A 12,803-nucleotide genomic window follows, 5' to 3' on the forward strand; every position below is an offset into this window, starting at 1 on the left:
TGGGATTACAGGTGTGAGCCACCACGCCTGGCCCTGTGTCATTTTTAGAATGAGATGACACTATACTGCCTATTCTGTCACTTTTTTCTCTTTTAATATATCACAAACACCTTGTCTGTAGTGTATATATGCACATATATGTACATACATGCACATACATATGTTCATATTCACATATTATTGGCTGCAAAGTTTTCCTTCCCTCAGATTCGTTCTAATTTATGTCATCAATGTCCTTTTCCTGGCTATGCACATTGCATCTATTTGAGCTCTTAAAGATAATACTCCATGGCTACCAGTAACAGGAAATAAGGAACGACTCCATTTGATTATCTCCTGACATACTCATACAAGTGGAATTGCTGGTTCAAGGCCATCCATACTTTTTTTTTTTTTTTTTTTTGAGACAGAGTCTCACTCCGTCACCAGGCGCCAGGCTGGAGTGCAGTGTCGCGACCTCGGCTTACTGCAACCTCCACCTCCCGGGTTTATGTAATTCTCTGCCTCAGCCTCCCGAGTAGCTGGGACTACAGGCGTGAGCCACCATGCCCAGCTAATTTTTTTTTGTATTTTTAGTAGAGACAGGGTTTTACCATGTTGGCCAGGATGGTCTCGATCTCTTGACCTCGTGATCCGCCCGCTTCAGCCTCCCAAAGTGCTGGGATTACAGGCGTGAGCCACCGCGCCCGGCCCATCCATACTTTTAAGTGTATCGTACATTAGCACCAACTTGCACTCCAGAAAGGCTATACCACCAAGAACACCACCCCCAGGGTAGAAGGCTTTCGAGCCACCCTTAGCACTTGAACCTGCAGCCAGTCACCTGGCTGTGTTGCTCTGTGCCAACCAGTACAAGTTGGGATGGGTCTCGTGGGGGCTGCCTGCTGTCTGGCAAACCCTCTCTAGTGCCCTCTGAAGCCTTGGAAGAACTTCAAGGCTCTTGAAGTTGAGATTCAGGGATCTCAACTTCTCTTGCCACTGAGTGTTCTGAAAGCGAACTTTCAGAGGGAGAGGGTGAGCATCCACCGTAGGCCTCAGCTCGGGCTGCTGCACACAGGCCTGGGCTCTGGGGGTCCCTTAGCTCTGTAGCCACACTTCCTCATTTAGGTTCCTATGTGCAGATGTTTCAGAGTTGGTAAAGCCCTCACAGAGCATTTCATGTTACAGAGAAAGGAAAGAGCCAGTAACAGCGTTCATTCACCAAAATCACATGGCAACTTAGTGAGAAAATTCAGAAAAACAATACAGAGTAGCAAGGGTTAAAAAGCATTTATTCTGGAGTCAGATGGTCCTGGGTTCTTGTCTTGGTTCTGCTGAATACCACTAGTTGAACTCCAGCAATCCACTGCACCACTATGGTCTGTCTTTCCCTTATTTAAATAGGTTTACTGGCTGGGCGTGGTGGCTCACACCTGTAATCCTGGTACACTGGGAGGCCAAGGCGGGTGGATCTCACAGAGTTCGAGACCAGCCTGGGCAACATGGCGAAGCCCATCTCTACAAAAAAGTACCAAAATTATCCACGCATGGTGGCATGCACCTGTAGTCCCAGCTTACTTAGAAGGCAGAAGCAGAAGGATCCTTTGAGCCTGGAAGGCAGAGGTCACAGTGAGCCAAGATCATGCCATTGCACTCCAGCCTGTCTCAAAAACCAACAAAAAGTAAGTAAATGAATAATAAAATAAAATAGGCATACTAAACACTTTGTTTTGGGGTTGTTAGAAAACTGAGATTATGTCTAAGAACAAACCACCACGGATCATTCTAGTCATTACTAGCTTCTGAATTGCTCTGTTTAGTTGCATCCCCCACAAAGCTTAAGGCATGGTAAGAGATTACTGTTAGTATAGCTCAGCTTTCATATAGATTGGTAAAGATTAATTTACCATTACTCTGCGGCCCATGTTGCCTTTCCTTCATGCAGTGGTTCTAAGTGGACCTAAAGCAGAGCGGTGCCTGGGAGTCATCAGGTGATACTAATTACCGGTCCCCGCCCAGGCCCGCTCAATCAGGAACTGGAGCTGGCCCAGCACTCCCAGCTCTAACTAGGCCCCAGGAAGTTCTGGGCAGCTCAAGTTTGAGAAGCACTAAATGAAGGACTGGTGAGGAGTTTTCTGCAGGGAAATATATCTTGAAGTCCAGTCGTTGTGGGTCTTCTCAGCTTCACAATGTGTTTGTTTTCAGTAGCCTTGTGGATTGAGTTGGGTGGTAATCGCCATTCCTTTAAGTTGTTGTGAGGATGCTCATCAAACAGTATTTGGCACAGGTGACTTGTTGCTGGGGCGCCCACAAGTGCCCCTGCCAGCCTTCACTTCCCACAGGCTCAGGTGCACACAACAGAAACCAACAAGGGGAAAAGCTAGAGGGTAAGGGAAATGCGCCCCGCACCTGCGCGGTGGCGTGGCTATCAGGCTCACTCGGGCTCAGGTGGGCTCCTGCACACCTGCCCAGGCCTAAGTGAGGACACAGCAGGTATTTCTTGGCACTGAAAAGCCCAGGGTGGGTGCTGCAACTGCCCACTTGGAAGCCAGCCCCAGGGGCAAAGCAGGATGGAGCCTGGGGCACAGGTAGGTAGGGAGGGGTGCAGCCTGGGAGTGAGATCTAGCTGGATACAGTAAGAGGTGGTGGGTGGGTAGGAAGGGAGGGAGCTCAAGGCCGCCCGAGCAGGAGGTTGGGTGAGGGCTGGCCTTAGGCCTGGCCCTGTCCTGAGCTGGTACAAAGCTGTGGCCTGGTCCAGGCTGCCTGTGGGTTGGGCAGGCCAGGCATTAATACCCTGGGGTCCTCGGGAGCCTTACCCAGAGTCTCCTCTTGATGCCCACATCATGGCCTGCAGGAGAGACCTTCTGCCAGAGCCCCTGGGCCTCCACATCTCCCCAGCCTAGGCTCTGAGGCCCCAGGTGTGTCCCGGACCTTCCAGAATCCCCAGAGCCTATGCTCAATCTCAGTGACATCAGGTGGGGTCCGGTGTCCTGTCCTGAGACACTGGGCATTGGTCCTCCTCCTCCCCTGGCCTGTCTCGTGAGGACTTTGGAACCTCAGCATTAAGAGCCACCTTAGCCACAGCCCTTCAAGAAAGCCAGGCCACCAAGGGGAACAGCAGCCTCAGGGCACAGTGACAGGACACCTCATGCTCTAGATGCAAAAGGAAATGCCGTCCTGCAGAAGTAGATCACAATCTCACCTGAAGTTAAAACCTGTCCTTAGCACCTGGCATTGCGTACAGCTCTGGAGACTACAGCTCTGCTTGCTGGATGGAGACGTAACTCCCTCTCCCAACCCGGCAGCCCTGGGTCTCCCATTCCTAATCTCCCTGTACCTGGGTTTCTTCATCAGAGAAGTAGGGATTCTTTTTATTTTTTATTTATAAATAGAAAATGCATGCCTATGGTTTCAAAAGTGATCAAATGCATAAGATCCACAGTAATGGCTGCTGTCCTCCACTCAGCCCTTCCCCCACCATAAGGAAACATTGTTTTTGGCTGCTTCAAGAATATCCTTCTGTAGAGTAACTCTCCAGAAGGGGAGTTGGTGGCCAAATAGAACACTAACTTACACATTTGAGTGCCACTGAACTGCCTTCCATACAATATGTTCCAGTTTCCTCTCTGCCTTGTCTAAAGTGTTCATACTTCTAAATTTTAAAAGTCCAATAGTTAAAACCAAATGGGAATTTGGTTTCATTTTGATCTGCATTTTTATTACTGAGAATGAGGTTCAGCATATGTATACTGAAGGACCAGTTTCTACGAACTGTTCAGAAACTTTGTGGATTTCTCCATCAGGTTGTTGAGTGTTTTTCTAAAAGAAAGATTTGTTGCTTGTTTATCTTTTATAGAAATTGTGGTTCATCTTTTATCTTTTCATTGGTGTATCTTTTTTCTTTCCTTTTCTGTAAGAGGTTTTAAAAGTTTATGTGTAGTCTAGTTCTTTTATGGCTTCTATGTTGTGAGTCATAGCAAAACCTTACATAAGCTTATAGAAAATGCACTGATACTTCCTTCCAATACTGTTATGGCTTTTATACATGTACGTCTTTAATCCACTTGGCATTCATCTTGGTGAACAATGTGATATAAGAACCCAACTTTAGGAGGCTGAGGCAGGAGAATTGCCTGAACCTAGGAGGCGGAGGTTGCAGTGAGCCGAGATCGCGCCATTGCACTCCAGCCTGGGTAACAAGAGCGAAACTCCGTCTAAAAAAAAAAAAAAAAAAAAAAAAAGAACCCAACTTTGTTTCAGATTTTTAAAGTTTTTTTCTGTTTTAATTTGGGCAATTTATGAATTTTTAAAATCTTAGATTCCTTGTAATTTATCTTAGTGTAAGCCATGAGGTAGAGGGACTTAGCCTCACTGTTGATTTTTCCCCAAGTGGCCAACCAGCCAGAACAGCATGTGATGAAAGAGAACAGAAACATATTCTTCTGTAATTATTTGAGATGTACCTTTCGCCACATGAAGTCCTCATATGTATGTCTGGGTCATCTGTCCTGGGCATATATTTGTAAAACAATACTAAATTGTTTTCTCTGTAAGCTTTCAATATGTTACAATATTTTATCAGAAAATCTCAAATTATCGACATTCAATTATTGACGTTAGTTCACTTTTGTAAATAGGTTAAAAGTAGTTTCTGTTAATAAAAATATATTACCTTGCAGTTTCTGTTTGAAAGAATTCCCAGATTTTCTTCTCGCCCCCATTTCTTAACTTTACTCTGAGATCTTATCTGTTGAAGTAAAAGAATTTAAAGTCTTCTTTCCAAGTGCTGATTATCCTCCAAGAAACAAGTAATCTTCCATGGGATTTGATTGGCCCTGTCCCCCTCCAGCCGTGATCTAGCATGGGCTTACAAAGGTGAATTAGTCTCAGTTACTGCTTTATTTCTCTTTTTCCTTTATTTTTTCCTAGGATTTTGCTCTATGAATGTTGATGCTGTATTGTCTGTTGTAAAGTAATCATAACAGCTATGCATTTTGGTTTTTGTTTTTATTACACTGTTCTTTCAGTTTGGTCTTATTTAACATATTTTGCCATAAATTCAACCTTTTCCAATATAAATATTGATGTCCACGTTTTATCATTTTTACTTCTGTGGCATTATCTTTGCCCATAATTCTACTTTGAATCTTTCTACAATACTTTGTCTTAGATACGTCTCACTATATGCAAGGTATAATTGGATTTTGCTTTCTAATCCCATCTTAGTGTTGTAATAGGTGAGTTTATTGTTTGCCTTTATTAACATGAAAAGTATGTTTGGCTTTTAGTTCTTTTAGCTTACCAAAGGAGTCATAGCGATGGTAAATAAATACATGAAAAGACTTATTACAGAAATGCAAATCAAATCCACTGTGCAAGTAGTATGCTGCTCGTGCAAATGAGATACCATTATTAGCCTGTCAGAAAACTTTTTAAAAAAATAAACATTGGTTGTGCCAAATGCTGGTAAGAATTTGGAGCAACTGCCGGGAGTGGTGGCTCACGCCTATAATCCTAGCACTTTGGGAGGCCGAGGTGGGTGGATCACCTGAGAGCAGGTGTTCCAGACCAGCCTGGCCAACATGGCAAAAACCCATCTATACTAAAAATACAAAAAATTAGTTGTGGTGGCACATGCCTATAATTCCAGCTATTTGGGAGGCTGGGGCACGAGAGTTGCTTGAACCCAAGAGGCAGAGATTGCAGTGGGCCAAGATTGCACCACTGCATTCCAGCCTGGGCAACCATGCAAGACTCTATCTCAAAAAAAAAAAAAAAAAAAGAAGGATGTGGAACAACTAAACTGTAGAGCAGCAGTTTTCCAATGTGCCTGTACCATTCTTCCAGCCCACCAGCGCTGTACGGGATGCTGGTTGGTGGGGCGGAAAAATGGTTCAGGCAGGTTGGAAAGCAGCGTGGCAGCTTCTGGTGCTGACTCATGCTCTGGAGTAAATCCTCTCCTTCAGGTTATTTGGAGTTGAAACAAATCCATTTTTAAAGGTTTGACTGAAGAAAACAATGTACAAAATAAACATACCCCAAGAGTGACACAATAGAAGCTCTATAAATTGTTATGATCAGCTCATCAACCCAAAAGGCGGAGGCACTCCCTCCCTTCTTTCGGGCCAAGCCTGAGGGGTTTGGGGTGTGAAGCCAGACCTCTGCAGAACAGTTGCTCCTGGGGAAGCCTTGTTTTTACCAACTCCAGTTCACATCTCATTGTTGATGCTGCTCTGTTTCAGGCCAATCAACCCTCTGGGTTTGAATGTTTCCTTTGGTGACTTGACTACAATCATACTCACCTCATAAGAATGCTATAAGAAATCAGTGAGAACAGATCTTAAATGTTCCAGCACACTGTGCTGAATAGATGATTCCAGGAAGAACCTTCCCTAGACCACATTTTTTTCAAACCTCTTCTGCCCTGGCCTCATTCGAAGGCCTTGGTGGGAAGTAAAACACATAGCTGTTTTTATACTATCTCATTATGCCACATCCAAATATCCTATTGTGCATGTTTTGTTCAAAAGAGTCAGTGACATGGGAAATCATCAAGGATGTAAAAAACTGTGTAACGAAGTATATTATGATTCCATGTATGCAATTAGCTAAGTTTTCTCCTTTGTATGTGGGATGCCTGTGTCGCATTTGCTTACATGGAAATGTACTGGAAGGAGAGGTAACACATTGCTAAAGGAAGCTACCTAGAGGGAGAAGGACTAGAGAAGGGTTAAGACTGGACTTTCTACCAAACTTGCTAGTATAACTTGTTTGTTTCTGTATTGTTTGACTTTAACAAGGTGAATTCACTTAGAAAATTAGAGCTGTGCTGAAGCGCTGCAGCCCCTTTCCCTGAAAGCTGATGGGGGGTGGTTGAGGAAGGGTCCTTCCTAGAATGGATGCAAAAACCATGTCAGAGTGCTGGCTTTGAAAAATGCAGGACTCCTCTCCTAGAATGATGTGAGACTTTCCATTCTATGTCCAGCCATTTGTGCTCTGAAGAGTGAGGGGAGTCCTGAGGCCTCACATTGGGAATGGGAGGGGGGAAGCCACAGGCCAGGGACTCTGGCTTCTCCTAAAATGTGATTGTCACTATCTTTTCTATATCAGGCAGTCCCTAAGATGGCCCTCAGTCACCATCACCCTTTGGTGGTCATGCGTTTGTGGGGTTTTGCTCCTACATTGAAGAAAGCTGACTGGTGCAAGCAGTGGATTTTGCAGAAATGAAGGAGTGTCACTTCTGAATTTAGATGATACAAAGACATTGCAGCCTCCATGTCTCCCTGGAGGAGACTAGTTCTGTATCTGGAGGATGCTCAACACCCCATGGAGAGGCCTCAGTTTCTTTCTGCCAATAGCTAGCACCAAATTGCAGGTCATGTGGGTAGTAAGCCACCTTGGCATAGACCCTCCATCCCCAGTCAAGTCTTCAGATGAATGAAGCCAACACCTCAGTGACAGTCTCATGGGAAATCCTAAGCCAGAACTGCCCAGAGAGGCTGCTCCCAAATTCCTAACCTATAGAAATCATGATTACAGATGTCTGTTTTAAGCCAATTAGTTTTGATCTGTCCGTTACCCAGTAAATAACTAATACACTTTCCCACCACTTTAAATGAATATTCCTAATCCATCTCAGGTTTAAAGCAAGTGCTCATCTCTCTCTTTGTTTTAAGAGAAACTTAGCTCTTTATTACTTCACCATCATTAAAATGCTTTCTAGCTGTGTCTCCCCCAAAATTAACTACCAGATAATCTCTGTGCACAATATGTACAATAATTTAGCAAAGTAGTGGTGTCCTTGAACTTAGAACACAGTTATTACCCCGGGAAGAAGCCACAAGCCAGTCCTGAGCAGGCGGACTCCTAGGTGCAGTCCTTAGGCTTTCACCTTAGACTGGAGGGGACCTGTTTTTAGGGATGTACCTTCCTGAGTGTCTCCCAGGTACATTCTGCATTCCGTGATTGCTGGCTCTGTCCAGGCAATGGGCATGCACTTGCTAATCATACAGTATTGGCAGGCATGTATCAGGAAATGTCAAAATCATTCCATTTTTTACATTCTCTTCTTTTAGAAAAGTTCCCATTTTTTGTACACCCTGAATGACAGTATCTCCCTTAATAGATTGAGGATGTCATTGCCAGCAGCAGATATTGTAACTGGGCACTGTTACTCCTACCAAAAAATAAATGCAGGACCCTACTACCAAAAAATAAATCCAGGAAATTGTTCCATTCGAGTGGGATTAAACATAAAATGAAAAATCTGGTATTGCTTTGGCAGTTACCTCAATCAGTAGTAAATCAGCCAGATGAGCAGGGATGCCAGTTAGGAGCATGCATGTGTGTGTCTGAGACACCGAGAGATCATTACAAAGCAGTTGGACAACTCCATCTGCTGTCAGGCCACTTTGGCATGGACAGATTTCCACAGGCACTGCAGAGGCACATACGTTAAGGTGAATACAAACGTGCTTGCCGAATATAGTTCATCAGCATCTGAGAAAGGGATGTGAGTGCAGGAGCATGATTCACTTAACCAAGGCATTCTTTTGGAAGAAACCATTGGCTGTGATGGAATTGCTGCAGTCCATCCCGGGGCTTGGAGTTGGGATGTTACCTCCAGGGCACACGCCACCTACTGCGAGCCGCCTGCCCAACGTGCTTTACTTGTTCGTAAAATACTACAAAGTCGTCAACAGTTTTGCCTTTTTATGTCGTGAGTCTACACGTCAAAATGATTTCATTGACAATGCCTTGCAGATTTTTCTTGGTGGAAAAAATTTTTTACCTAAAAGTTAACTATACTTTAATCCTATCCTCGAAAAACACATCTCCGACCAATGCTTACTGTTTTGACAATAATAACGTCGATGAAAAGGCAAGCACAGAGGGGTGTGGTCTAGCCCTGCACAGGGTTCCATCTCAGGGCCTGCAGTTCTACCCCTGGGTGCTGCACGCTCCTTTCCAGGCGACGACTCGGGTCTGCTTCACGGGGCCATCATGCTTAAGTGAGAATGCGCCCAGGGTCAGGGTTTAGTGCCTGTCTCAAGGCTCCCCACGACCTTCTAGGACTCAAAACTCTGTTTTTACTTTGCAGAATCCAGGACTGAGCTCCCCTGAGGATGACAGCCTCTCTCTGGTGACCAAGAGCCCTACCTTGAGAAAGCCCCTGAAACACAGCACCCCTGAGGAGGCAGCCCTGGGCTGGAGCCCAAGGCCACTAGGAGATACCTCCTATCCCAGTGGGTCCCCAATACCTGCACACTTCTCTCAGGACCTTGCGTCCCACCCATCGGGGTTTAGCCCTCCAGCCACTGTCAGGAAAAGGAGGCTTTCTACTATCTGGGCCTCCAAGGAGTCCAGCATGGACCTCTCAGCTCCCGGGGAAAAGCCGCCCACATCGGCCTCATTAGCCCAGCAGCAGCAGCAGCACCACGAGTCCCTCCAGGCAAAGAGCTGGCCCCAAAACCCTGGATTGCCTGGGATCCTGAACACAACTGGGAGGAAGAGACGAGACCCAAAGAAGCGGGCAGCTGCGGTATGCATTATCCCTGTCCCTGTCCCCATCCCTGTTCCCCAGGAGTTCTGGGTCCCTGCTGAAGTTTAGGGGAGTGAGCACTGCTTGGGCCATGGAGCGCTCAACAGCCTCCTTTCCCCAGTTAATGCTCCCATGGCTGTGGCTTCAGGGGCCAACACGCACTTACTCTGCACATGAGGTCACATGGGACCGGATCAAGGCCATTCAACCTTTCTGACACCTGCTGCTGCCCTGTCCCAAGACAGCTCTCTGCTCTGAGGGCCCCCATGACTAGTGTTGCCTGTGGCAAACGTGAGCTTCTCGGCCTCGTGGTCTGACATTCAGACCCAGGCTGCTGCTGGCTGGCTGCTTTGCCATTGCTATTTAGCTCACAGGAGTCTGGGTGGTGACTCTCTTTCATCTTTGGGGGCTTTGCAGACATATAGGGACAGGAAAGGTCTGATAAGTCATCTTGCTACAGAATAGCAGAAAACAGACTACTCTAGTAAAAATTTGCCTCATTGTGCGGAGTCTCTTGGCTTCTTCCTATGCTTTGAAGAGGGAGCTATTACATTCCTGGAGTACTCCTGAGTTTCTAAGGACCTGGAGAGGGTGACTCCAGTGCCTTTCCATGGGCCACTGTGACAGGGATGTCCCACCTTCACCATAGCCAGGTTTGTAGGCCCTTGCCACAGCTGGAGAATGAGCAGGGCACACACTGTCTGAGACCCACCTTTGTCTCTCACAGGCCATCCTCTTCCTTTGCTAATTGGAGATGCTGTAAAGCTGAAAGGACCCAATGAGAAGAGGATCACATGGGCTCTGATCCTCAGGGTAGCAGGCAGTTGGGAGGTGCCCTGGCCCTCTCCTGGCAGAGTTCCGCCTCTTCACCCATTTGCTGGTTTATTCACTGGCCTTGTTCTAGTAGCTTCCTGAGAAGGGGCACTTTTCCAGCCAGCAGGCTGGGAGCTCTTCATCAGAACTGGAAGGCCCTGTGTGCCCCTGTCCCTGACTCTTACCTGCCTAAGCCTCTCCAGGTCCCTTTTGTGGTTCTTGGTGGTGCTGAGCTTTATTCTGGGGTGAGTCATCTTGCTGAGGTGCTGGACACTCCCTGGGCCCATTTGACTCTGGGAGACCTCCCCGTACTTTTTTTTTGTAACCTTGGAGAACCTCTGTGTTCTCTGTCTTGATCCTCTGCAGTTGGATGTTGGATGTCCTGATAGATTGAGATTCTTTTCTATTTGCTGGTTAGCCTTTTCTTCTACTTTTTAGGAGAGTTGCTCAGTTCTGACTTCCGAAGTTCCTGCGTGATGACGATATTTTCTAGGGTATCTCCGGCACCGCACTCCCCCGTGTTCTTTTCCCTGGCTTGCTTGCTGTCTTCTCTCACCTTCCAAGGGTGCTGATTTTGCTGTGGATTTTTCCAGCCTCTCTTCCATGCCCTGCTGTCCTGTGGCCATGCCTGGCCGCTGCCTCCCTATTCGGAGGGGGCAATCACAGAGCTGGGTGGGAGCTGATGGAAAGTCTCGAGTTCTGAGTAGGAACTGTCCACCAAGGGCTGCCTGGGGGTTAACTGCTGCTTCATTGCACCACATCAGCCACCTCTTGCTAGTCAGCATCCCCATGGGTTAATGTTCTCACCTGTTGCCAGGAGAGGTGGGACTGGCTGGGGTATTCTGGGAGCTGAAGGTGAGAAGGGGCCTGCAGGTCTCACCACGGGTAGAGCTTATTGTGGAACCCATGCTGTGAATGCTCCCAATGAAGCATCCCAGCTGCCCCCAGCTGAGCCTGGATGCCCACGAGGCCCCTCTGTGGGGTCCGAGGCTATCACATCTTCCTAAGTCACTGTGGCAAACTGTGAGTTCCTGGGAGTTCCAGGCAGTACCTGTAGTACACAGCCCTCTGAGAGCCTCAGCTCTCAGCAGCCTCCCTGGAGGTCACCCTCTGTGGACGGACATGAATGCCGGGCACTGGAAGGGCAGCCCTCGCCTCAGGCAGGTGGGGGTCACTGGGAATTTGCTGATCTTCCTGCCGGATGATCACAGGTCTCACAGACCCCAGCCTGGTTCTCTCTCTGCCTGCAGTTGTGCTTGGAACCTTGGCTACTCCGGCTCTGCTCCAGGAGGAGTCGTCGTGCCTCCTGGTGGCTCTTGCTGGCTCCTGCTGGCTCGGGCTCAGGCCTTCTGCTCTCACAGCTGGCCCTCTGGAGGCTCCTCACATTCCTCATTCTCGTCCTGTGGGTTTATTTCTGTCTTACACTTTTAGGACATTAGGAAGATGCTGATGGCTGACCCACAGTGGGCCTACCATCATAGACCAGTGGACCCCAGCCACTCCCCACATGATCTAGCTAAGCCACCCGAAATCCCCAGGCTCCAATCTCTACTCCGTCCTGGCATCATGTTTAGTGTCAGGAATTACACCATCCTTGTCTTCCCTGTGCTGCATTGGGGAGGCCTCCTTCCTTCCCTGCTGTAGCTGCCCTGAACAGCCTCCTAGAAGAGGGGCCTCTAGAGAGCACCGTTGCAAAGTCCCATCTAGACTGATGTACGCACCTGTTTCCACGCAGGCTCTTGCACTCCATGCTCGCAGCCTTTCTGGCCTCTCCCTGCCACTTCTTTTTTCTGTCCCCTCCTTTGTCAGACCTCATCTGCACCTTACCCCATTCACCTGTACTCATCTGTCTCCACGTGAGTCCCATATGAAGTATGTTTGAAGCACACAGAGCAGAATCCTATAGGGCTGACTGGGCCAGCTGCAGACCCTGGGCGAAGCTCTGCAGGCCTGGGTGGGTATTTCTTTTCTTAAGCACATTTTGCAGCAGAAGAGCTTATCTCCAGTAAAGACGGATGCTGCTATGAGGTGATGCCTTTCCTCTAAACAGATGGAGCGCGTGCGACAGTGGGAGATCTACATGCTTCAGAACATCGAAGAAGCCACCCAGCACGAGCTCACCATTGAAGCCGAGTGAGTGCTTGGTGCCAGGATGGGAAGGCGGGGTGCTCCAGACCTGCCTGCCTGGGGCTGGCTTAATTGTCCACATGGTGCCCTCCTTGGGCTGACCCCCAGTGCTGTTGCCCTTCTTCGTGGGGTGGGAAGAATGGGTTTGAGAAGATCCTGTTGTTCAGATTGTAAACGTGCTTCTGGGAGGCCCTCATCACTGACATTGATGAGAGTCAGCAGAGAGGGCAGGTTAAAGAAGACAGGGCTTTGCATGGTGTATGACTTGAGCCCTGGGTTTTCTACCATCCAGCTGTGGCCTTGAGGACAACGATCTGTTTGTCGGAGCCTCAGTTTCCGCTTC

The 12,803-nt window shown here is 47.7% G+C and overlaps 1 protein-coding gene across 1 annotated transcript; it reads left to right on the forward strand.

Annotated features, from left to right (window-relative positions):
• Positions 1-2,549: 2,549 nt before the first annotated feature.
• CCDC201 (coiled-coil domain containing 201) lies at positions 2,550-12,470 on the forward strand. Its single transcript, XM_064366653.1, has 3 exons — positions 2,550-2,567; positions 9,080-9,520; positions 12,384-12,470. The coding sequence occupies exons 1-3, from the start codon at positions 2,550-2,552 to the stop codon at positions 12,468-12,470; spliced, it is 546 nt and encodes a 181-aa protein (XP_064222723.1).
• Positions 12,471-12,803: the final 333 nt, after the last annotated feature.

Source organism: Aotus nancymaae, unplaced genomic scaffold, assembly GCF_030222135.1.
Source record: "Aotus nancymaae isolate 86718 unplaced genomic scaffold, 86718_ANA_hifiasm-v0.15.2.pri h1tg000065l, whole genome shotgun sequence".
In the NCBI taxonomy this organism is placed as follows: Eukaryota; Metazoa; Chordata; class Mammalia; order Primates; family Aotidae; genus Aotus; species Aotus nancymaae.

Coding starts and splice junctions, on each gene's coding strand:
- CCDC201 (XM_064366653.1), top strand. Junction 9,521..12,383: donor CAAAGAAGCGGGCAGCTGCG/GTATGCATTATC, acceptor TCCTCTAAACAG/ATGGAGCGCGTGCGACAGTG.